Source organism: Perna viridis, chromosome 3 (genome assembly GCF_037379345.1).
Source record: "Perna viridis isolate PV_CMFRI_1.1 ecotype Kerala chromosome 3, ASM3737934v1, whole genome shotgun sequence".
In the NCBI taxonomy this organism is placed as follows: Eukaryota; Metazoa; Mollusca; class Bivalvia; order Mytilida; family Mytilidae; genus Perna; species Perna viridis.
In genome coordinates, this window is record NC_142447.1 from 53,363,317 (window position 1) to 53,390,149 (window position 26,833).

General features: G+C 34.0%; 1 protein-coding gene across 1 annotated transcript; it reads right to left on the reverse strand.

Annotated features, from left to right (window-relative positions):
- Window positions 1-406: 406 nt before the first annotated feature.
- On the reverse strand, window positions 407-26,833 carry LOC148622891 (lysosome membrane protein 2-like). Its single transcript, XM_088573183.1, has 13 exons — window positions 26,492-26,833; window positions 22,733-22,893; window positions 17,247-17,388; window positions 14,439-14,648; window positions 11,287-11,378; window positions 10,857-10,906; window positions 10,366-10,435; window positions 9,855-10,027; window positions 9,098-9,216; window positions 4,962-5,035; window positions 4,509-4,560; window positions 2,115-2,276; window positions 407-563 (listed from the first exon to the last, which is right to left on the reverse strand). The coding sequence occupies exons 1-13, from the start codon at window positions 26,612-26,614 to the stop codon at window positions 501-503; spliced, it is 1,491 nt and encodes a 496-aa protein (XP_088429309.1). The 5' UTR covers window positions 26,615-26,833; the 3' UTR covers window positions 407-500.

Here is a 26,833-nt window from a genome sequence, read left to right on the forward strand (position 1 = left end):
GCTATGTATTTTAACTTGGTAGTTTTGGCTGTCTTTTCTAGGTTTTACTTTCGTTATTTTACTTGCTATCCATTGATTCTTCACTTTTAAAAAGCCGTATTGACATCGGCATATCGGAAGAAATTAAAATAGTCAACATGGATATACTCCATTGGCATTTAAATAAATAATCAACATGGATATACTCCATTGGCATTTAAATGAAAAATCAACATGGATATACTCACGTTGGCATTTAAATAAAAAGTCTCCAATTAATATACTCGCTTTGGCATTTAGATAGATAGTCTACAATGATATCCTCGCTGTGGCATTTAAATAGTCTACATGGATATACTGGCTTTGGCATTTAAATAAAATGTCTACATGGATATTCTCGTTTTGGCATTTAAATAAAGATATCACAAAAAATAACAATTCATTTAATATTCAATAAAACATCCATAATAAATAACAAATAAGTAAATAAATAATAAAATAATAAAATTTGACACATAATGTTACTTTTCTTTCAAGGTTTTGGGTAGTAAACGTTTTTTCTCATCTTCAACATTATCTTGAACCTGAAATTATAATCTTAAAAATATCATATTAACTCTGTTCATTGTCAGAATGAAGAGATGTGACGCACTTAATAATTTTGAACACATTCTGGAAAGACAGAAAAATAATAGAATACTAAAGTACCAATCGTGGAAGTATGGCCTTCAGCTGACATGCTCATCCCGGTGGCGTTCTTCTCTTTTTAACGTATTCACCATACCTATTCTCGTTATACTAGTATTGCAAATTCGATATGCTGTACACATGTTTCAAGGAGAGACCTTAGAATAAAATACAAAGGAAGATATAAATCCTAAAATTAATAGTTTACAAGAAATTAGAACTTACTCGATTTTTTACAAAGAGCCTGAATCGTTCATCTGGGCAAATTAGAAATCAGATGAACATGCCCATACAAACAATGGTGACATATATAAGAAAACTTCATCAACTGAAAGTTTCTAAATCTACATGTATCATGGTTATCAAGGCATCACTTAAAAACTGCAAAACGTCATTTTTGCATTGCAAGGGCAGTAGCTTCGACCCGACAAAGACCTTTGTATACCTTATCAAAAGGATCATTCCGTCAATTCGGTTTGAATTTTCTATGTATTATGATTTTCAATATATTGGCAAAAAACTTTAAAACACGTCATTTTTGTCTCTATAATTTAGATCTCGTTCCTACAATGGTGAATGCTTTTAAAGCCATCCAAGCCGAAGGAGGTAGGTTGCATTATTTTTCTCTACCTCTCATACAATCGAAGCCATTTAGAGCGTGGTTGAAAATATGTGAACTATTGTAGGATGAACTTTTGTAAAAGATTTTATGACTGGAGAAATCCATGAATGTCTTCTTTAAAGTCATTTTTTTCAAAGAGAGGTTGTAGACCTGTTAACGGAACCATAATTTCATACGTTACACATATACTGGTTCCTAGGGTCCCAAGAAACCTTATTTTTATCGCTTCAAGGGACTGAATAAATGTTTGATACCGGTTCCTGTAGCTCGTGTATCCAAACAAAATATATGTTTTCAAGTTAGGAATGTAAGGTTTCTTGTAAATGTACTAAAATTTTGTGTACACAGATAAAACAGGTGCAGCTTGGCGAAACGGAAGTGTTGCTGTGACTTAAAAGTCCGTCCGATGACGGAACCAATATCCGGACGCCTTATGGATTTTCGTTTTTCTCCCAAAATTACCCAAATGGAATACTCATAAGCGAGGATGACAAATGCGACTATGCATGGTACCTATAGCACACAAAGGCATGGTGATTAATTTATCATGGAAGGAAGAGAAGCAACACACACAATGATGTATTCTCATTTAAATGTAGAGATAGATAGATGGCGGCCATAATGGATGCCTTATAAAATATTGTTGGTACTTCTGACCCTTTCAGAGGAAGGACTTAAACATTTTGTTGCACTCATAGTAAACGTAATGCAATAATCAATTCCATTCTGTGGAGCTTTAAGCCAAAAAAGCATATTTCATTTCACATGATCAGAAGAACAAAGTAATAATGAATAAAACAACAAATTAAAAGATGACCAAATGTACCTTTTTGTTTGATCTGCTCTTCCAAATCAATATTACGATGGCTATCAACATCATGATTGAACCAACAATGATACATATATACCGTGTGTAAGTTACCACCATCAATGGTATTTGTAACTGATTTTTAAAATTACTAGCCAACTCATCCGTCAAAGCTGCAACCTGCAATGTGAAAAAAATTTTCTGTATGAAGTTATCTACCTTTACATAGTTCTATGTGGCTAAAGAGAAGATGTGTAGAACCTTGGGACAGAAAAATGAACAAAGAGATTAAAGCAAAAAAAAAACAATATGCATTAATGGAACATTAAGTGATACCCTACCATATAATTGTGAAAAAAGGGGAATGGCAAAATTTTCAAAATGGTATAACTCAGAAACTACACTTTGGATATTGTTGAACTTATTCCTGCATTTTATAGTATAAAAACTTCCAAAATTAATAGTCCGTTCTCATGTTATCACTTGAAAAACATCGACAGAAAGACAGACTGATGGAAACGCAAATTTTTGGAGGGTATCTAATAATACCTCGTCAATTTGTGAAAAAAAAGTATTAAATGGCATTGTTGAAGAGATATGTGAATGCAAGAATTACACATTATCAATAACTGACAAAATTGTTATACCTTTTTATGTCGTGCGAGACGTAATGTGATATGACGGAAACCACTATATTTAAGGAAAGACCGTTATATTGTGTCTGTCTAAGAAGAAATAACTAAAATTACGTATTGCTCACTACGCAACATTCGAAGCATGTTTTTCAATTGTGAACCACAGGCATTCCTTGTAATTTCAATTTAGTATCCAAATTAAACGATTAAATCATTAAAAAAATGTTACAGGCGTCACAGTCATATCACAAAATGTGGTCTAGGAGATGATGTGCACAATTCTTATCTAACCAGATAGTGTATACTCATGAAATCAAAATATTTTCAGTTACAGGCATATTTATTTTCATTGGGTGGTAACGTTTTATATAACGAATGAAGTCAAATGGAGATGCAATACGAAAGCCTAGCACTTAAAGGCGAATGAAGATACTCATTAAAATAACATAGCCTAGCACTTAGAGGCAAAATGACCAATAGAGATACCATTAAATAGTCTATCACAAAGGCGAATTGGCATACAATACAATAGCCTGGCGCTTAAAGGCGATATAATACAATATAATAGCCAAGCAATTAAATGCGATAAGAGCTACAATTAAAAAAAATCCCTGGTACTAAAAGGCAAAAGGAAATATACAATCCCTTGCACTTTTGAAAAGGCGTAAGAAAATACAATACAATAGTCTTGCACTTTAAGACGATGGAGATACAGTACAATAGCCTAGCACTTAAAGGCGTAAGAAAATACAGTACAATAGTCTAGCACTTTAAGACGAAGGAGATACAGTACAATAACCTAGCACTTAAAGGCGAATGGAGATACAGTACAATAGCCTAGCATTTTAAGACGAAGGAGATACAGTACAATAACCTAGCACTTAAAGGCGAATGGAGATACAGTACAATTGCCTAGCATTTTAAGACGAAGGAGATACAGTACAATAGCCTAGCACTTAAAGGCGAATGGAGATACAATACGATCGTCTAGCACTTAAAGACGAAGGCGATACAGTACAATAGTCTAGCACTTTAAGACCAATGGAGATACAATACGATAACCTAGCAGTTAAAGGCGAATGGAGATACAATACGATAACCTAGCAGTTAAAGGTGAATGGAGATACAATACGACAACCTAGCACTTAAAGGCGAATGGAGATACAATACGATAACCTAGCAGTTAAAGACGAATGGAGAGACAGTACGACAACCTAGCACTTAAAGGTGAATGGAGATACAATACGATAACCCAGTGCTTAAAGGCGAATTGAGATACAATACGACAACCTAGCACATATAGGCGAATTGAAATACTAAACGACAGCCTAGCACTTAAAGGCGAATGGAGATACAATACGATAGCCTAGCAGTTAAAGGTGAATGGAGTTACAATAAGATAGCCTAGCACTTAAATGCGAATTGGAGATACAATACGATAGCTAGCACTTTTAGACAAATGGAGGTACTAGTACATTACAATAGCCTAGCACTTAAAGGCGAATGAAGATACAATAGCTTAGCACTAAGAGGTGAAAGGAAATATACGCTCAATGTGATATCCTACACGTTAAACAGGCCTTTATATGTAGGCGGCGACAGATCCCTAAATAAAGGAAAGCTTCTCATTAGTTTAAGTCATCTGTGTATGTATTTTCCACAACTGTATTAGTTCTTTTCGGTTTTCTTTGCCTCGACTTTGACCCTCGACCTAGCTCTGAGGATTTGGCGATTAAAACTAAGCTGCCCTTGGTTTTTAAATGAAAATTTTACTTACTTCTTTTATGAACATAACAGGAAAATATAAACGTTTTAAATTCTTTGTCTGACTGAAAAATAAAGAACATATCTTTAAATGACGTTCTCAATAACCATTTAACAGAGTAAAGTTGAAAAAGAAGAATTATAAAGTAGTGACGTTGGCCTTAGTAATTTACTATGAAAGTCTATAGGTAGATACAGTTATAGTTCTTAAAGTGAGAAAAAGCATAATACTTTTAAAACATGATGCAGTTTATCATACAAGAACTATCACTGTTTTCAAGTTTGAAGAAAATTCTGTGAAATGGAAGTGTACAATGGCATACGTCCAATTAGCTATCTGTTTATCACAGTGACTTAATATAGATAAATTGCGGTTTTTTTTATTTGTAAGGTACCTGATCTATTGCGGTTTCTTCATTTATAAAGTGCCTGATATCTTGTAGTTTTTTTTTAATTTATAACGTACCTGATATATTGCGTTTTTTCTACTACTATATTCACTTGTGTAGTTCGTTGCGTTCTAACAAAAGTTCCAGTTAACTGAAACGACATTAAGTGTATACGTAGCCACACAGAAAAGGACGAAATTACTCTCAATCAAAATCATACACTCTGGGAAGGACTCGCAAGAATGAAAAATATTTGATTAACTAGGACCAAAATTGTACCCTCATGTAAAACATACACACACCGAGCATAATTATACAAATATAAATATCACAGATTGCTGTACGCGTCATTTACTGCTGGATAATGTGTTTCTTAAATCAATAATGTGTCTGACATGAACCATAACAGAACTAAGAGTAATCAAGGGAACAAAGATTCGAGCAGAAATCAAAAGGAATATAATCCAAGGATAAAGACCAGACAAGAAAACAGACACAAACAACAAAGAACATGCGAATTGCTCATAAAAATGTCGAGTCCGCGGTAGTCGAATGAGGAAAGGAAAACTATGACAAGGTGATCAAATCGGTTCACATGGTACAGATTGATACACCGTAACGATCCACGAGTTCATGATGACGACCATAAAACTTGTGTAGTGATGACTTTAATCTTGTATAAGCAAAACATGCGTATAAGTTAGAACAAAAATCAAAGTAAAATCAAATAAGATAGGGCGGACAAGTAACAACAAAATTAGAAATCACTTTTGAAATAAACAATCCAAGCAACACTGAAAACTGGTGCAAAAGACCGGTTAAGCCGGAAAGTTAAGCATTCTTTAATGCTTGCTACCTGTTGGGCAGTTTACGGAAGAAAGAAATGGTTAGCTTTGACTTCTGGCTGATGGGTCCGACAGTAGCGGACTAATCTACTAGTTGAAATGCATAGTATTAATAGATAACGGTGTGATGGTTGTTTTACTAGGTACGACAATCCGTAAGGCGTTAAAGATCAAGGCCGTTTACGAATGACTTTATATCTCCGCTTTGGTTATAGTAGAAATGGACACACCAAATCAGTCAACCAGTTTACGATCTACGATACAATTCTGGTCATAAAAGCATCACATGCATTTATTCAAAAAATGTAAAAGTTATAAGAGATGCAAATTTGTAAGTCTTATCTAGATTGACGACAACAGATCTACGAATACAAAACTGTTATCTCCATTCTGATGTGATTGTCAGTTATGTGGATAAAACAATTAAGAATCTGTAGAACTGACTCCACACTTGCGTAAAACATTCGCGACTGTCAGTCGTGGAACTGAGGACCTCAGTGCAATTTACGATGTTATCCAATGAAATTCCACGTTACAAAGAATTATGTTGCATTATATCATATTTATATGTACTCCAGCAATGCAAGAGGTTGTCTGGCAAGCTATTTGCTGCTTCAGTGCCATCCATATGTGGCAGAGTGGAATTTAACCAGGAATTGACTGTGGATATAATATTCATTTAATGTTACTCTTTCTATATATTTATGTATTGTATTTTATTTATTATATGATATATGATTTGAGATTAATAAACGAATGGTTTATATGTTTATTAAAACTTGCTCATATTTATATTAAAATGTATACATGTTGTTACTTGGATCAGTGTAATTGATAATCATTTACATTGACTGATGAATTTACCTATCAGCTGATGCGCTATTTATAGAACTCTTTATTTCTCTTTTATTTATTGGTAAATTCAGGTCACATGTACTTTAAAATTCTCTTTGGGGTTTCCTTTGGAATGTGAGTATTATTCTCTTTGAGTTTGCTGAGCTGGATGGCAGACATATTGATTTCCTTGAGATTTTTATAACTTAGTCTATAATTTCTGCCTAGTATTTCAACATAAATCTACTTTGAAAGTTTAGTTGTATTGCTGAGTTTCTGGAACTTGTATTTGAGGTTTGTTTCTATATTTCTAGCACTTTATCCCACTAAAATAACTTTGTCTTAACTGAGCAGCTAGTATGAGGTTGAATGTTTAGTTTGAATTTGAGAATGAATTTGCAGTATGAAAATGAACTGACTGAATGAGTAAAATCTATTTAAACCATTTAAAGAGACAAAATGATATAAAGGATTATAAATATTTAAAATAGTTAATAATTGAGCTATTAAACCAAAAGTTTCAAAAGAGACAAATCTTGAATGAATGTGATTTCTTATAAATAAATAGGATATAAATAATTGATTAAATGGTTAAATTTTAATATGTTCAATAATATTTTTATTTAATGATGTACTCAAAGTGTTTCGTGTTTGTAATGAATGTTATTATTGTTCCATGAACACATCAATTATGAAACATATATTTGCTTCAGGTTTTGTATGTGTCATACTGTATTATACCAGACAGTTAACCTGACCTTTTCATCTATTTGAGAGGTAAGCAGTAAGTTGTGTTTTTATTATAATTTTTTGTGTTAACATACCATTTGTGGCAATGTTTGGCAAACTTATGTTTTGCTGTTATTTTAAATCTTACATGTTGCATACAATTAATAGAGTATAAGAGATCTGTACAGAATACTATTATGTCAGCAGTTACAAAATTATATTGGTATGAGATTTATGTCAATCATGAATAATTATAATTCATACATGTAGACGCAAGATATATTGAGTCTTAGAGACAGACAAATACATGAAAACATAATCTATATTTTATTCTAACAATATTGTACAGGTTGACAGAATATGTTCTTTATTTAAAAAATAGAGTTATCTTTCTTTTCTCTGTACTTAAAGTATTTTATTGTATTACAGGGTCAATTAATTTATTTGTAACAGATTCCAATCTGCCTTATCAATAAAAGGTCCCTAAATAATCCATGTGCATTTTGTGGATCCCAATAATGGTTTCACATACATGGAAGAATTCCAACCTCTTACATTGAAGGAGTAATGTACATGTATATGTCGTATTACTAACATTATAAAGGTTATGATAAAGAAAAGTCCTTACTACCGGGCGCCGAATATGACTCTTGTGGTTTCGTACTCAAAATTAAATTTTGTTCAGACAAAAATGAGTTATGCTCAACAAAAATGAGTTCAGATAAACAAATTATAACATACTACAAATTTAAATTTTGTCATATAAAGTAATCTTTCAGTGGACAAAAGTTACTTTTGTCATGACAAAATTTGTTTTTGTATCAGACTTTACTTTTGTTTTTGTTACTTAATTTAAATATTGGATAACAACAGTCAATTTTGTAGGCAAATCATTTTAATAACAAAATCACTTTGGTGTCACAGAAGTCATTTTTGTGTCACAAAAGTCAATTTTGTATGCAAATTAGTTCACAGAATCCTTTGGATATGCAAATGAATTCTCTCATCACGATTTTGTAAGAAGGTCTCCTATGGAAGGATATGCAAGTCTATTTCTGTCATCGAGATATGTGAAAGTCGCGAAAAATTATCACGAAAAATCGTGATAATTGGTGTATTTTGTCGATATAAATGTCAATTTTATCTCAAAAAGTCACCATAATTTTTTCGCGATACTTATGATAATTTTTCGACCGTTCAAGATAATTACCACGACTTTTAGGGAGTCATGCCAATATGTAGCTTCGACATAGATATTTTTGCGATAACTTTTTTTTCCAATATCACGACATTAGAGCTAATTAATGTGACAAAATGGAGACAAGTTATCTCAACTAGTCGTGCGCGTTTTGATACCTGTCGACATAAACTATCCCAATTATATTGTTTAAAGTTATGAAAATGCAGATTATCAGAATATTATAAATTTTACGATGAGTTGAAATAATCACCATTTGTCATGATAATTAGCACATAAAGTTGTATTAGTATAAAGCAATCATAATTAATCGTAAAAATATTTTATGTCAAAGGCACAAGTTCATGTAATTATCTCGAACGGTCGACATAATTTATCTTAACTTTTTCGAAAAAATATCGTGACTTTTTGACATAAAATTGTCATTTATGTGGACAAAATACTTCGATTATCACGACTGTTCGCGATAATTTTTCCCGACCTTTATTTATCTCGATGACAGAAATAGACTTCCATACATTTTTATGACAGAATTCAATTTTCTGTACACAAAATTGTATTGGATTAGAAAAAAAAGATCAAGTCCCATTCGGCGGCTCGTACTTACCGGTATTAAATCAACATAAGTTTGGTGAAGACTTCTAACAGGATGTAATCCCTCAAATGAATTTATTATTGATGGGTCAGCTCCTAAGAAATGGGGCTGTGACATAATAACTGGAGCACCTGGTAATAAGAATTAATATTAGCCGACTTCACTACTGTTTTATATGTTTCTTCTTGTACAAATAATTTGAGAATAATAGTTAAAACCATATAAACAATAAGCAAAACTCACTTGGTGATAATACTTCTGATCACCTTCCTAAAACCATATAGGAAACCCAAAAGTCATTCAGATGGAAACAAAATAACAGATGCACAAAAGCACCATGTGATGAAGAATTTGTGAAAGTTTCATTGAATTCCATTCAGCGACTAATTTAGAGGTTGTCCCCCTTCATCGACTAAAAACAGTCCCCAATTTGCATCAGAACACTCCAAACGTCATTCAGATGGAAAAAGAAAAAAATAGGAGATCACAATGACGTCATATGCAAAATAGTTCATGACAAATTCATCAAATTCCATTCAGCGGTTTGAGAAGAGTTGCCGACTAGAACTGGGGACGGACGAACAGGCGGACAGCATTGTCACTGCTACTTTATACTGTAGCTTCTACTTTTCGAGTTGGGTTATAGTAATTATAGACAGTAACATTCATAGGATAAGAACCACATTCATATAGGGTTTCGGAGTCATTGTTCATGAGTAAAATGAAGTGTAAAACACTTGTATCCACTTAGTATTAGTGAGAGTGATACCTTTCCGACATGTTACAGCATTAAGCAGTCCTGTAGGTAAACACCCATCAGTACAGAAACCAATATTTTCTGGATTTGTGGTTGAATTATTGAAGATCTCATCCTTCATCACAAAACGGGAATACTTGACCCCTTTAAAGCTTCCTTCTTTCTCATATGATATATAGTATGACCTAAAAAATAGTAATTACTAACAATATATTCTTTTCTTAACTTTCTTCCCAACTGAAACAAATGGTAAGAGTTTGCACCAATCCAAAAATATTCACGCTTCTAGTTAAACGGTCACGTGCTACAACTCAGTTCAACTGGTTCTATATCAGGAATGTAAATATTTTGTATGTGAAAGTGTTAAATCTGAATTAAAATATATTTAAAAAATGTGCTTACAATTATATAGTTCAAACTAAATAATGCTCCAATTCAGAATTTGTTCAAGGTGTCTATGCTTAGTTTTTAATGAGAAAGGGCAAACATAGCATACTATATAGAACTATAAATACCCTCTTACCTGCATAACTCGGGAAAAAATAGAAACAAAGGCTTGTATACATCTATATAGGGGTGAAATATATTACCATCTGCAAAATAAAAGAAAGCAAAAAAGTAAAATCTAAGGTTTAATAATGTGAGTTTTGGATGGTAAATCCCGTTATTGGACAAGTTCTGTCAGGCTGTTATCGGTTACCTTTCAGAGTCTGATATTTTCAAGTTACACGAGAATAAACAAATCCGGCAGAAGCACCTTATACATATATCATCTGGTTTCGTATCAACCAAAAACATATTAGGACAACGAAAAGACTATGCCTAATGGTGGAAATCATAATTATCTGTACAAATAAGATACATAAGTATTTTCATTATTGCAACACCGACTTATATTAGCGCGTTGTTTTTATTATTTAGACACTGACAATGTTAAATCATCATTCTAATCGTTCCCTACTACCTTTTTCCGTTAGACATTGACAATGTTAAATCATCATTCTAATCGTTTACCTGTTCCGTTGATCATATTACACTGCTTTGTTTTCCAGTAAGGAAGACTACTACAAAAACACAAACATGACCATTTTCAGAACAATATGCGTACTACACTTTCTTATGTTGCTGATATTATGGCATCAATATATATGTGTTCCCTTCGAAAACTAGTATCATTGTACATTTTCGCCACTTGTATATTTTCCTTTTTTTTTTGTTTGTTGTTGTGTTGTGTTAGTTTGTTTTTGTTTGATGGTTTGTTTGTGTTGTTATCACAGGGTGTAGAGTGTTCATAATTATTGGAGTACAATAAGTGGTGCATGTAACTTACAAAATTTGATATAGAATTATTTTGCCTCAGGTGAATCGTTCCAAGCATGACATACAATTGTAGGAATTGTTTATGTGACATATGTAAGATTTTTGGTTTAAGGTTAGAACTGACCTCATCTGATTCCATTGTATAAACTTTGATATTTTATTTAAATCATCCTCTCCGGTATATACTGTGTAGTTGTTTGATATGGTATCATTCAGCTACAAAGACAGTGCAATGTCGATATATATGTTGTGTACATACAGTATTATTTTGTACAATATATTACTCATTACTTGTAAGATTAGCAAAAAAATATGAAATAACATTTCTTGCGACAACAAATAAATTAATTCTAGTGTTGTTGTTTATTTATGTATTAATATTTCCATGGCGTCACCATGTTTTTGTATTTCTTCTTGTTACCTTTCCTAAGTGTAAATCCTAGCCTACAGCATCAACAGTAAAGGCCGTTAACCAGCAGTCGTACAACCACAATATAGGGGTTACAATACATCCATTACCCCGATAGTCCAAAGAAACATCTAATTAAATTACCGTCACACTGGTAGTACACGAGAAAAAAAAATACATACATCCCCCCCCCAAAAAAAAAAAAAAAAAAAAACAATACAATAGAAAAAATACCATCACTGACAAGAAATATTGTGACAAACTCATTAAGAGAATACACCTGCTTCAACAGTTTTTTTTTGTGACACCCTTCTGAGGGATTATTTTGCCATTGGAGTCCTTGACCAAAATTATATTTCTTTGCGCACAGCTACATTGATACTCACCCTCCCGATAAAATTTCATTAAAATCCCTTAACAGACTGGAAAAAGTTACGTTTACGAGGTTTTAACAAGTAAAACCCTCAAATCAAACTATCTTCCTTTGACGTTTTATTCGTTCATGATGGTCAACCTTCCTATAAAATTAAAGTGAAGATGAAGTTGCGCTCACAAGAATTAAAGACAGATGGACAGACGAACGGACAGAACTGGGTGATTCTATATACCCAAAAATCTTTGTTTGCGGGGGTATAATATCCGCCACACCGAAAATACAAAAATATGCTATTATAATTTATATCAAATAACCGTCACAGCACCATTATAATAAATAAAATACCATTTAATCGTCCCACCGACGAGGCAGTAACTACCAAGCCTAATGACTTCCAAGCTATCATGCAGTAATACAACAGAATACCAATTACCGTCACAACGGAAAAATAAAATGCTTCGCAGGGCGTAGCGTGATACGATTGCAGAGGTCGAACCCTGAATAGTTTGACAGGAACTTTGATACATCTCTAAATTGTGATAATAATTAGAAATTTGTCACATGATAAGAATTTGACCACAATTGAAGTAGTCCCTTTTTGTCTCCTAATTAAAAAATGGCTCCATTCACAACCTCTAAAAGCAATCACAAACCTTCTTTGAGGGTATGGTATCTTGGAACAATTTCAAAGAGATCAATTCCCCTTTTCTCAAGTTTTCATCAGGTAAACAGAAAAATGCTCGTTTCTGGCCCCATAGTGAGTGACACCTAATAGTTACTCTGCTCAAGTCACAACTACAAAAATCAACCCCGGTCCTTCTTTTGTGGTACCGGTATGACATCTTGTATTGCAAGAAAAGAGATACATGAACTTTTACTCGTGTTTTACCTTGACATCAGAAATATGCTTATTTCTGGTCCTTTTTTACCCAACATTCCTAATTGGTTCAAGTCATTATTCCAAAAATAAATCAAAACCTTATTTGGTGGCATGATACCTTGTGGTACGATTTCAAAGAGATCCATCTCCTAATAGTCATGTTAAATCAAGTCTAATCTGAATTTTGCTGTTTAACATATTGTTGAACAATATCACAGACAATTATACACTTTTCCTGGTTTTTTGGCCCTTAATTCCAAAACAGTTATGGTCATAACCCCCAAAATCAATACAAACCCCTTCCTTTTGAGGTTTGTGGATTTAAAAAGATCACCCGACTAATACTCAAGTAATCACACGAAACCAAAATGATGAGAACGACGACAGCGCCAAATTACATTACGACCGCAACTGATTTTCACCAATTAACCATCACACTGCAATAGGCACAGTTCAAACCAATATTACAGTAATTACAAATACAAAAGTGACCGTCACCCAAGCAATGTTTAAATCATGGACCTTTAGTTAAACATCATTCTAAATATAGTACTAAACTAGAAATAGAGAATACCCCAAGCTTCAAATGATACAGTTAAATGAATATAGCATTTAAGCTCAATCATGAAGTCCTCCGACAGTAACTACATTCCATCATGCACAATTTCATATGACGCCTAACCTTCCTACAAAATTTCATCAAAATCCCTTAAGCAGTTTAGGAGTTGCGCTGACGAGGTTTAAACACGCAAAACCCTTAAGTTGGATTAACTCCCTTTTGAATCACCCAACAGTAGTTATTTTCTTCATGCACATCTACATACGATGCCAAAACTTCCAATAAAATTTCGTCAAAATTCCTTGCCCGAATTAGGAGTTGCGCCGACGAGGTTTTACATGTAGCATGTAACACCCCTGAAGTTGGACTATCGCCCTTTAGAATCCTCCGACAGTAATTATTCTTTCATGCACATGTACATGATAAAATACCAAGCCTTCCCTTGAGCGGTTTAGGAGGAGTTGCGCCGACGAGGTTTTAACAAATATTTTTGTATAAACCCTAAAGTTTGATTAACTACCATTTGGAGTCCTCCGACAGTGATTAATATATTCCTTCGTGCACACCTAAATATGATGCCTAAACTTCAAAATCCCTTGAGCGGTTTATGAGGAGCAGCACTGTCAAGAAATGTGGACAGACGGACGGACGGGCAGAAAGATGGACTGGATGATACCCTTTATACCATTTACACCTATAAACTTTGTTGCGGGAGTATAATAACCGTCATACCGACGTTGATACAATGTATACAACACCTATAAACCATCATTTGAAACGGCAATTTGTACAAAAAGCGTATAAAATACCACCACACCGAAACGCAGTAATTACCATGCTCATTATCGAAATATAAACACAGTATTTCAAAGCTGTCCTCCCGTCAATGCTTATTGACAGCCACATCGGCCATCCAATATATATACTAAACCAAAAAAAAACCATCACTACAGTGAATTAAACTACAGTTTACTAAATACCGCCATACCGGGTACAGTAATAACCGGGCTTTGAATGAATACAACACCAAACATCGGCCATCCAATACTTACTTTGTAAAAAAATCCAAAGTGGTCATCATACGGTAAATCGAACTTATTAAAGATTTTTTTCACCGCTGCTAGCATAGGGTCAGTGTAACCCCATATCAATTCTTTAACTTTTAAAGTAATGAACAGATCTGAGTCGTTTGTTATTTCAAACATAAGTTTCGTCATCTCCTGGATGTATGAATATTCTTTGGTGATCATAGATATGGCCGTCTACAAACAAAAACAAATCATTTATATCATTTATAAGTCCCCATGGTAATCAGTGCGAATTTAACATTTAACAAGCACCGAGAAGCTGTTTCAGTTCCGTAAAAAGAAACCACGAAGGAAAGCGAGTTCTTTTTACGGGACAAAAGCTTTTTATTTAACTCTAATTTGGACGCCCTCGAATTATTCTATTTTGAATTCTAAGTGGACCTTTATTTACGTGAGCTGGTTAAATTCATTGGATATTGTTTTTACATTTTAGCTAAGACTATTTTATGTTACCCAAGAAAAAGGTATTGGATGCAATAGAAGACACATGCTAATAAACACTCTATTTCGACCAACAGCTGCAAACCCATAAAGGCATTAATGGATTTCGTAATAGACCCTTTTGTGCTAACTGTGGGATAGTTGTTACGCATGCGTGATTCACGCTTAATTTACTTCCGCGAGGAAAATTCTTTTGTACTACCCAAGCCCTACCTCGCGGAAATGTATATTGAGCATGCTCACCAACTTATCACAAAAAGGTCTATTTAAGCCATTACTATGAAGCAAGTGAAGAGTCAAACGTCAGTTCGGGGGAAAAGTTAAGACTATTATAGCAAGAACCCAATATATACATGCAGATTTGCATTAAGTAGAAAATAATGATAAAATTTCAATTTAGTTGAAAAGTAAGTTAGTTCATGCCATGAGCCCCGGTTATTAAATTTTTTCCCTACTCATTCTTAACTTAGTTAAAACAACACCTATGGACCATCATTTGTTCGTGCACCGTCAACATTGACCCCAGTTGTTACACGTGACCGGTGTTAAAATTGTGAACCCCATAGATATTATTGTTATCAATTGATAAAGGGAAATTATTGACAAAGATCGAAGTATCGGGAGATCAATAAATTTTATAATCATTTATAGTGATTACTATCCATAGCCCTACTCCACCCTATTTATTTTATGTACATTTTGTGTTAAATGTTATTCGATCTGTGTGAGGGGCCTCTCAGAATGTGACGACTCCATTCGCTACACTGCTCCATCGGATCAAATTGATACAGGGAAGATAACGTAACCTTATAGAAGGGTCTGAAAATTCCCAACGATGTTAGAACTGTCAAATTTGCGAAGAAAAGTTTTGGTCGTTCCCTCCGCGGGACTCGAACTCATACCGCTGTGACATCTATGGCAACACCGCCTGCACTAAATCCAGCACCCTAAACCACTCTAGATGAACTGTCCCGTACTACCATACATCGTATAGTAAGTTACAGCCCTAGATTAATCCTACGAGGAGGAATGACCCGTCCAGCGAAAGCTATATTTTTATATATCCAAGCTGGCCGAGTGGTCCAGGGCGCTGGATTTAGTGCAGGCGGTGTTGCCATAGATGTCACAGCAGTATGAGTTCGAGTCCCGCGGAGGGAACGACCAAAACTTTTCTTCGCAAATTTGACAGTTCTAACATCGTTGGGAATTTTTCAGACCCTTCTATAAGATTACGTTATCTTCCCTGTATCAAAATGATCTGATGGAGCAGTGTAGTGAATAGAGTCGTCACATTCTGAGACCTTATATATATAACATATATACAGTCACAGTAGGTTTAAAATTTCTTCTAATTGTGTGTTAAATGTATTCAAAAGTGATAGAAAGCAAAACAAGCATGTTGTACTGGTTAATACACTCTAGGGCATAAAAATGATAAGCTTTATTGTTAGTTTTTGTTTTGGGACCAGTATTAATAAATGATTAAAATAAATCGCGCCATTGATTACTAAACACCTTTTTGGGGGAACGATCCGTCTATTGTTTTACTACCGTTTATTCGAAAAAAAGCGTTTTTTTTTCTTTTTTATTTCCACGTTTTTCTGTAATTTATTTGTCCTTAAAAGTTGCACACGCCGGTTGACCTAACAGGGAACTGGAACAGGGACAGTTACTGAGATTTCCAGTGATTTTCTATATAATCAGCCACATTTCTCGAGTAAAGATATACCTATGCATGGGAAAAAACGTCAGAGGAGAACATGTTTCCATGTGTTTTATAAAACATATATATATTTCTGCAAAACCTTTTTTTCACATGTCATCACTTTATAGTCAAAAAATGCAATTACATGTACGTAAGGTGCATATCAGTAAACAGATCAATGCAGTGGTTTGGCCTGTGATCCTATTTTCCGACGCATTCGGTATAGTTTCACTTTTCATCCTTTGACCTTAAAGGACGCTCTTCCATGGAAACGTAAGTCACCTGATCAAAATTCTGTCTCCTGATTGGCGAAATACTGATAACTTACTGGCGTTCGAAAAACTGTATCGCAAATTGAAATTGCGTGTCATGTGTTATTTCCTGAATGAAATGTAGAAAATTATAAGTAAAAAGAACAAATTTTACTGCGTCGGCTATCTTCTTTAAAGATAGTACTTGTTTTTTTATCGTGTATCTTTTGTTTTATTTAGAGTCGAGTAGCCTTAAGCGGTTATAAAACAAGACACCTGTAACATCTTAAGGCGTGCATAAGGTACTTAAAAATAGTTGCATTCACAGCATTTTACTTACTATTTATTTGCTGCATTCACAGTATGATTACTTACTATTAGAGGCAAATTTAATGTTGTAAATGTATCATTCTCATCCCCAACGGACAGGTGTCTTTGGAAGATATATTTCTGTCTTTCGTTGTAACTTACAGTGTAATTAGCATAGTAAGTTAAATTTTCTTTTGTGTCATAAAGTCTAAAAAAAAACACAAAAACGGCACATTACAAATTTGTTTCTGTTTCACTCCGTTAAAGTTTTATTTACATTGTACCCTAATTTAGATGTATACTACTATTAGTGCTGCGGACGGCTAAGGATTTTTCGAACTTTTTTAATGGGCCTAAAGGGTATACGGGTATATCATATGTCAATGGAAAGATAAATCAATGTAGTTTTTGAATATCGTTCTTTTCTAACAGAAAAGTGGTAAAGTTTTCTGCTATTTTGCATTAATAAGAGGCGGGGTCAAAGATCAGTCGACCCCAATACACTTTGAAAAGTCATTTAAATGAAATCGTTTATTGTAGGTATTGGAAAACAAGTAACATGTAAAGATCATATGTATAAAATTTCAAGAATTTTTTTCCCGCAAAAGTTGACTATTTAATCACAGAACAAAAATGCCCATAAAATGGTTGCATTTTAGTGCATTTTCAATGATTAAGAGATAATAAGACACCGTAGAATATTACAATGTATATCAAAGTATTCTTTACTGAATAACAAATAAAATAAATACGACCTTCTCGATTCGATCTGCAACATGAGCTTTGCAAAATGAGTTTGAAGTTGCAAATTTTCACATTTTTAAACTATTAATTCTACTAAAATTGTATAACACGGAATCGTATCTTTATTAACGAAAGTCAATATAACTACAGGTTATACAAGTACAAAGAATGTTAATTCAAAACATTTTATATACATATTAAATAATCAGTTAACAGAAGGTAATGTTGAGCAAGTTATAACATGTCTGATCGTACTTCCATAGCTCGAAATATAAATTTACCCAAATTACAAAGTTCTTTAACATTACAAGAACTCATTAATTGAACATATTTAAACATAGATGGTTTCTTCCAGTCATCAGATATAATAAAATACGACCAAAACCCACGGTAGAGAGGACAGTCATTTTAACACAAAATGCATCTCATCCTTGATGTCATCTTTACAAAATAAACAGTCTATTGTTTCTAGAGATTACGGAAAAACGACCCACTCAACAGCTGGACCCGTCGCTGCTCTGTACGGAAAAACGACCCACTCAATAGCTAGACCCGCCGCTGCTCTGTACGGAAAAACGACCCACTCAATAGCTGGACCCGTCGCTGCTCTGTACGGAAAAACGACCCACTCAATAGCTGGACCCGCCGCTGCTCTGTACGGAAAAACGACCCACTCAACAGCTGGATCCGTCGCTGCTCTGTACGGAAAAACGACCCACTCAACAGCTGGATCCGTCGCTGCTCTGTACGGAAAAACGACCCACTCAATAGCTGGACCCGTCGCTGCTCTGTACGGATTGTACTAAACGAGTTGATTAAAACAAACCAGATTCCTTGTAAAAAGTCTTGCGCAAAAAGATGAAAGAAGTTCAGAAGCAATAAAAACTTCTAAGAATTGTTTACCTCTCGAAAAGATTCCAGTTTTAGTAGACGTATGAATAGGACACAATGGTAACATACAGTAGTTGTTTTTGATTGTTAGTTCAATGGAAACATCATTGTCCAGGCCAGGGGCGGATCAAGAATGTATGAAAAAGAGAGGGGCTCTGATCAAGACCTTTATTAACAGGGAATACAATATATCGTTTGCTATTTACTGTCTATAAGTTGTTATAAACTTACTTTTTTGCGGCGTAAACATACATGTACATAGCAGTTGTAGTAAGTGGTTTATGCAATGAATTGTGCGTTACTTCTGATGTCATATTTTGACAAGGTAGAAAAGTTGTTTTAAACATTTACAATGTCATAATTTCAATTTTCGGCCATGTCTGTCTGTTTCACGTAAAGAATGAATTAGTATAGGATATTCCCCTAAGGATTTGTTACGCACGATTTCAGCCAATAAACGACTCGTTGGAACTATCACGTCATGCATATATGCGAATTATCTTCAGATTAAATGAAAGAGAGACAACTCTAGCGGTAAGTCCAGACAGTTTAAAAAATAGCTCTTCAAATCGAAAATGTACTGTATGTGACGTCGAGTATAGATGACTTTTAAGCAATGCCAGAGTTTCCGTCCTTAATTCAAATCCGGAATGACATAATTTATATAAGAACAGATCGACGGGCGCTTAAGGAAAAACAGAGAAAATGCATTAAAATTAGTATCCTACCAATGAACCTGGTCCAAAACACCAGTTTTTTTTTTTAATCAAGCTTGGCTTGCTAATTAATTCTTTAAATTTAAATATGTTATTTTTAATGCTATTATTGTATTTTTGGTGCTTTGTCTTGACTATGGATATCCTATTCTTCGTTCCAATTTCCTCAAAACGAACATTGTTGAGCGCTAAATTATTGAATAACAGAAAAAAAAATATGTCAAACTTTTCTGTATCTGCTTAAAAAGCACTTAAAATATTGATCATGTCAAAAAATAAGTTACTTTGAATGATATTCATGCTTTTATGTTGTACCAACAGTTCGGAAACAGAACAGGTTGTCCGGGAATTGATTTCATATTTAACAATTTTAGTATAATAAGTAGTTAAAATATGAGAAAATTTGCAACTTCAAACACATTGTGTAAAGCTCATGTTGCAGGTCGAATCGAGAAGGTCGTATTTATGTTATTTGTTATTCAGTAAATAATATTTAGAAATACACTGTAATATCTTACAGTGTCTTATTATCTCTTAATCACTGAAAATGCACTAAAATGCAACCATTTTTAGAGTCATTTTTGTTCTGTGATTTAACAGTCAACTTTTGTCAGAAAAAGGTCCTTTTTACATTTTTGAAATTCTATACATGTGATATTCACATGATATTTGTTTCCCAACACATACAATAAACGATTTCACTTAAATGTCTTATCAAAGTGTATTGGGGTCGATTGATCTTTGACCCCTCCTCTTAATAATGCAAAATAGCAGAAAACTTTACCGTTTCTCACTTTGAAAAGTACGAAATTAAAAAATTCGTTGATTTATTTTTCCACTGACATATGATATAACTGTATACTCTCTAGGCCCATTAAACTGGAAAACTAAAGCACCTATTCGCAGCACTATATAACAAATTCTTTGTTCGTTAATAGATATGCAATCTGTCAATCGTGGGAAAAACTGCTGACCATGGTTGATAATATTTACACGTACTTACCTGATCAATATATTATCAGTAATAATCCATGTAGTTTATTATGTAAATACCAATCTGAATTACGTGAATATTGACAGAACGTATGAATTAAGTCGCTACCAAAAATGTAAAAGCTAAATCTCTGAAAGGTTACACATATGAACTGACTTACTGACAAAGTAACGTAGTAGCTCAATTACTGACAAGACAACATGGGAACTGACTGTCAGGTTTGGGAAGACACTGGCTTATTGACAAGGTAGCGCAGGAGCTCAATCATTGACAAAACAACGTAGGAACCGACTAAATGACATGGGACACATAGGAGCCGACTTACTGACAAAGTACTGTAGTATCTCAATCACTGACAGGGCAACGTATGAACTGACTTACTGGCAAAGTGTTGTAAGGCCTGAAACACTGACAAGGCAACGGCACTGACTTGCTAACAGAGTACTGTAGTATCTCAATCACTGACAGGGCAACGTATGAAATGACTTACTGACAGAGTAATGTAGTAGCTAAATAACTGACAAGGCAACGTATGAACCGACTTACTGACAGAGTAATGTAGTAGCTAAATAACTGACAAGGCAACGTATGAACTGACTTACTGACAGAGAAATGTGGTAGATCAATCACTGATAAAGCAACATAGACACTGACTTACTGACTGAGTAGCGTAGTAGCTCAATAACTGACAAGACAACGTAGGAACTGACTAACTGACACGAAAGGGCAGAAACTGGCTTACTGAAAAGATAAGCTCATTAGCTTAATCACTAACAAGACAATGTAGAAACCGACTTCTGTAGGGGCTCAATCATTGACAATGTATAAACTGACTTAATGACATGGGACACATAGAAGCTAACTTACTGGCAAAGCACTGTAGTATCTCAATCACTGGTATGGCAACGTATGAACTGACTTACTGGCAAAGTGTTGTAAGGCCTGAAACACTGACAAGGCAACGGCACTGACTTGCTAACAGAGTACTGTAGTAGCTCAATCACTGACAAGGCAACATAGGAACTGACTTACTGACAGAGTTATGTAGTAGCTCAATAACTGACAAGGCAACGTATGAACTGACTTACTGACAGAGTAATGTAGTAGCTCAATCACTGATCATGGTCAGAGGAACATCTGATTTAAATCATGACTGAGGAGCAGATAAACCTGTTACCGGTATTTAAATGCCGACTAAGGAGGACTCCATCATAGACGAAGGAATATATAATTTCAAGACTCCATCATCGACAGAGGAACATAATTTTAAAATCCTTACAGATAAGAACTCAATCATGGTCATAGGAACATTTGATTTAAATCACTGACAAAGAAGGACTCCATTACGGACAGAGGAACTTATACAAATCCTGACACAGGAGGACTCCTTTATGAGACAGAGGAATATATGATTTGATTCCTGATAGAAGAAGTATCCATCATGGGCAGAGGAGCGTATGTTTTAAATCCGTACAGGGAAGGACTCTATCATGGTCAGAGGAACATCTGATTTAAATCACTGACACTTTTTATCATGATTCCTTTATTTTACTGACACAAACTACACATACTGTACTATTAATGTAATTGTTTTTCGCCCAGTTTAAGAATATACATTACCGGTACCATTAAAAATCGGTAAAGTTCATTGATGCCGGACTCTGTTCTTGTCACGGAAGTGTCCTGTATTGAAATATGTAACACCTCGATGCATCTTGAATCTAATCTGATTGTTAATGCTTAGAGCATCCGTGAATATTTTGTAGATATATTAATTTGCTGTTTTAAATATGATACCCTTTTATTTTCGCAATAAATATATTGTTTTGTTTTGTTTGTTTGCTTGTTTGCTTTTTTTGGGGGGATGCCATTATTATTTGTACTTTTAATTTTGCTTGAAATATTTGCAAAAAAAAATTTAACAAGACTTAGTACATTTGAACCAATCATGCTTACACCTGAAACATTTATCAGATACATGTATCAGATAATTATATATAATAATGTTTCTCGCTTGAGGCCTTTTATAATGGATAATATTACCTTTCAACTTTTCAATTTTTTACAGGACTATATTTTCAGAATTTGATGTTAGTCGTTATAGTTCATTATAAATATTAAATTCTTCTGTACAAAATATATATACTTTGAGCTTCTGTTCTTGAAGCAAAAGAAACGACAAAAAATATTAAAATATATATACTTGCATGTAGGTATAAGGTCCCATTTCTTCTAAAACAGGCTTGACACCTTTTTGTATAACTTCTTCGGGGTTTACTATATGGAAAAAATGAAACTGGAAGTGAATAGGAACAGGTGGGTTTATCCAATATGTGTACGTTTTGGTTCCAACTGTTAGGGGCATCATCTACAAATATAGAAAACTTGATTGCAGCATTTATAATTGTATCGAAATCAGATGTAAACGAAAGCATGCATTATAAAACAAAAATTTATGGCTAAAATTATTTTAAATTAATGTTCTGTTATTAGTATTTAAACATATATTTTCTGTTAATCATGTTTATCTTTTCACTTGGGACAAGTGAAATAGTCGGTGACAGATCCAGAGAGGTGCAGGGGGTTAGCACTCCCTTTTTATTGGAAAATTTGTCATTTTCATGAGTAAAATTGACAAAAACTGGCAAATAATATCCTAGGATCCTGGGCAACTTCGGCTGGCACCCCTCCATTTTCAAAGTGTCTGGATCCGGCCCGAATAGTGTAAATGACAAGTGTACTTTTGTTACATGTACTTTTTTAAAAACCTAAGATACCGTATAAAACTAGATTAGTATATCAATAAAGTAAATATGGATGAGTTCAATATCCTGACAACGGTCATCTCTATTTTCAAGTCCATAATTTGTACCACCTTAACAATAGAGTTTTTTTAGGATTGGTGAATGAAAGTCAGCTGCTTTGCTCATTTTCATATCTAATCTGCAGTGTACTCTACAAAAACTACTTAAGTCTTTCATACTTTTAATTGCATGTTGATGAATTGTGACCTCGTTTAAAGACATATATATCGTGCTCATTTGACCAGTAAATTTCATGTAACGATGATGATAGGTTTCTTACAGAAGATTTCGAAATAATAAAAAATGACCTATATCATTCAGCAAATAAAATAAGGTGAAAAACGCACAACATATACTTGATACCATAATTGTTTTTTTTTTCGTTTTTCAGAGAACTTGACATTTTTTGGCGCAATAGAAACTATGAGCAAGAACAAGTGTGATCAAAATAATTAAGTCTACGATTCGCTCAATATTGCGATGATTACAAATGTTTTTTTTCCGCCTTTTTTTTTCTTATAGCGTAAAATGTTCATCTTAACATTGACTTAACAAAAGTATTTTCATGTATTTGGCATTTTAAGGGAAGTAATAAGGGAAATATTAGGTTGTTTGGATATAAAAATAACAGCTATGAGACAGTTATCCTACAAATACCAAGTAACGAAAAATCTTACTTCTACAGGTCACCAAACGGTCTTCAATGATGAACAAAACCCATACCATAAAGCGAGATGTAAAAGGCCCAAAAACAAATGAAGTGAAACTGTTCACAGATCAAAAAATACAAAAATCACCTAATCTACAGAAAAAAAACCGCAAAAACGAATACCAATGAACACAAAACACAACGACAGCCACTGTACTACATGTTACTGGCTTGAAGTATGTGGCGATGTTAAACATGCTTGTGGGTGCTCAACCTGGCACAATGATGGGAAAATACAACAACAAATCCCTTCGAATTCGGATTTAACTCTTGAGATCGATACAGATTACAAACATTTTAACAAATAAGACAAAAGACAACAATGAGCTGCACCTACCTCGAAATATTACTCACATTTTCTGCGAGTTAGTTCAAAATACAAAAGCAACAGATAAGCACACCTAGTTTACTTAAACAAAAATTCCAATAAATACACATAAAATAGAATTAGTGAAAAAATATCATAAATGTCTTAAGTAAGACGAGGTTTTCAATGCCAAGATAAAAAGCACAACGAAAACACCCAAAGCACCATAAATAATACAAATCGAATTAAACAATACACATGTATAACTAAAGAATGAATAAGAACTACTTGTGGGATTAGGCACCCGGTGAACCGGTATGGCATGCGTCCTCTGCTTGTCTAGTTCAACACCTGCCGGGTTGCTAATATGATGTTAAATCCGGGTTAAAATTAGGAGGAATGCTAAGACATCGTTAACTAATCTGTAAATTATAACGATAAACCAGTTCAAGGTGTCGACCGTAAAAATAATGAACAAACGTTTCGAAATAAACTTTGCAATTGAGTTCAGAATATTAAATATACCTTTTTATTAACTGATGACTTAAAATACAATGTAAATGGCCCCTTTAATACAACAGGAGTTTTTAGCAACCATAATTTATACAGGGCAATTGCCCTATATTAATTTAATACAGGGCACATGCCCTGTATTAATTCTGGCCCTGTATAAAAGTTAAACTTGTCCGCCATTTTGTTTGAAACAGACTATAGAATTTGTCATCAGTTAATAAAGGGATCATAAAATGGTTATTTTCATATTAATCCTGTATTATGTCTTCGTACAGTCGTATTGGGTTTCGACCACTTGTATTGGCCCTCGACTTCGCCTCGGGCCAATACAAGTGATCTCAACCTAATACGACTGTACTTGGACATAATACAGGATTAATATAAAAATAACCATTTAATAACCCTATAATATCAATGTCTGTTGAAATTGGACAAGGTTGGAATTTGGACCCTCAAGACGGTCATTATGAGGGCTACGATAATCTCAACTGAAGCATTAATAATATAATTGTCTCTTCTTGAGGATTAACAAAATATGATTGAAAAATAATTATGCAAAGCATTGCTTATAAAGATTTTTAACTTTGAACTACTTTTCTTCAATTTTTGGTCCGGTATTGAACCCGTGAACCTGTTTTATACATCATTCATGACTTAAATGAATATACTCCTATGCTTGAGGTCATTATTATAATTTATACGGTTATTCAGTAGGATTCGAAAACACCTTTGATTTAAAAGGCATATAAAAAGTACGGGCCTCCTAATAATCCCTATCAAAACCTATTTAATATTCAATATTCAATATTTTAAACGAGATGTTGTATGTAAGTTCTTACACATAACAAAGTTACATATTGCTACCCAGGTGCAAGGAAAGGCGTGCCGGGTGTACGCCCCCTAAAATGGAAAAATTTAACGGTCTTCAGTGAAAGCTCGGACATTTGTTGGTGTAACCAAACGAACTTCCTTTAGAAGACATAATACATGTACTGTTAAAGACTGTTGTTAACAATAAGAAATTGTATAACATCGATGAAAGAATTAACTACTGCACGGAGGCCAGCAATACTGACAACAAAATTAAACACGTAAAATTACTGTGACAACGGAATCAAAATCAAAATTCCTGATACTTGAGTACATATGTATGTAGTGAATATGATACTTGAGTACATATGTATGTAGTGAATATGATACTTGAGTACATATGTATGTAGTGAATATGCATTTGAAATGGATCCAGGTCTTGAATTATAGACACATGGATAGAAACAGTAGGATTTTAACGTTTAAAGTGTTGTTTCTCCATATCTGCAAACAACATTATATCGATAAAGGAAAAATAGCAACATGCGTTCGCCCGTAGCTACTCAGTGGCATGTCTTCCTTCTTTCGCTTCCCTTTCTAGATTACAACGCTGATAAATACCTGACGGTTCGAAAAAACACCAAAATTATAAGAATGCATTCACCTCCTCGTGTCAATTACTCTCACACGCACAGACTTGGTGTGTATTAAGATGCTTTTCTTAGTAACTATTCACATACTAGTTAATGACGGAAGACACATTAACTTAGAATTAACAGACATTAGTTCGAAAAGTATGATTGAAAAATCTATTTATGCGTACCTGTTTTAACTTTTTTTCAACCTCTCTGTCAACCATAGGACCAAGTAATATTCCAGAAAGCAGGACTAAAGTACCAGAGATTCCTAAAATTGTCGAGATTTTATTTCTACAGCTACACCCCATATTATTATGTCTAAGTTCATTCGACCGATCATTCGGTTAAAATATATGTTGATCATATGCCAAAGGTCATATTATATGATCATTTTTATGCACTGTTAGCTCTGTCCATCAGAACGTTACGTAACCAAAAATGAAACGTTGATCCTAAAAACGTGTCACACTGCCCGATGTAGAATTGGGGTCTTGTTGAACTAAATATAATCTAAAGTACATACAATA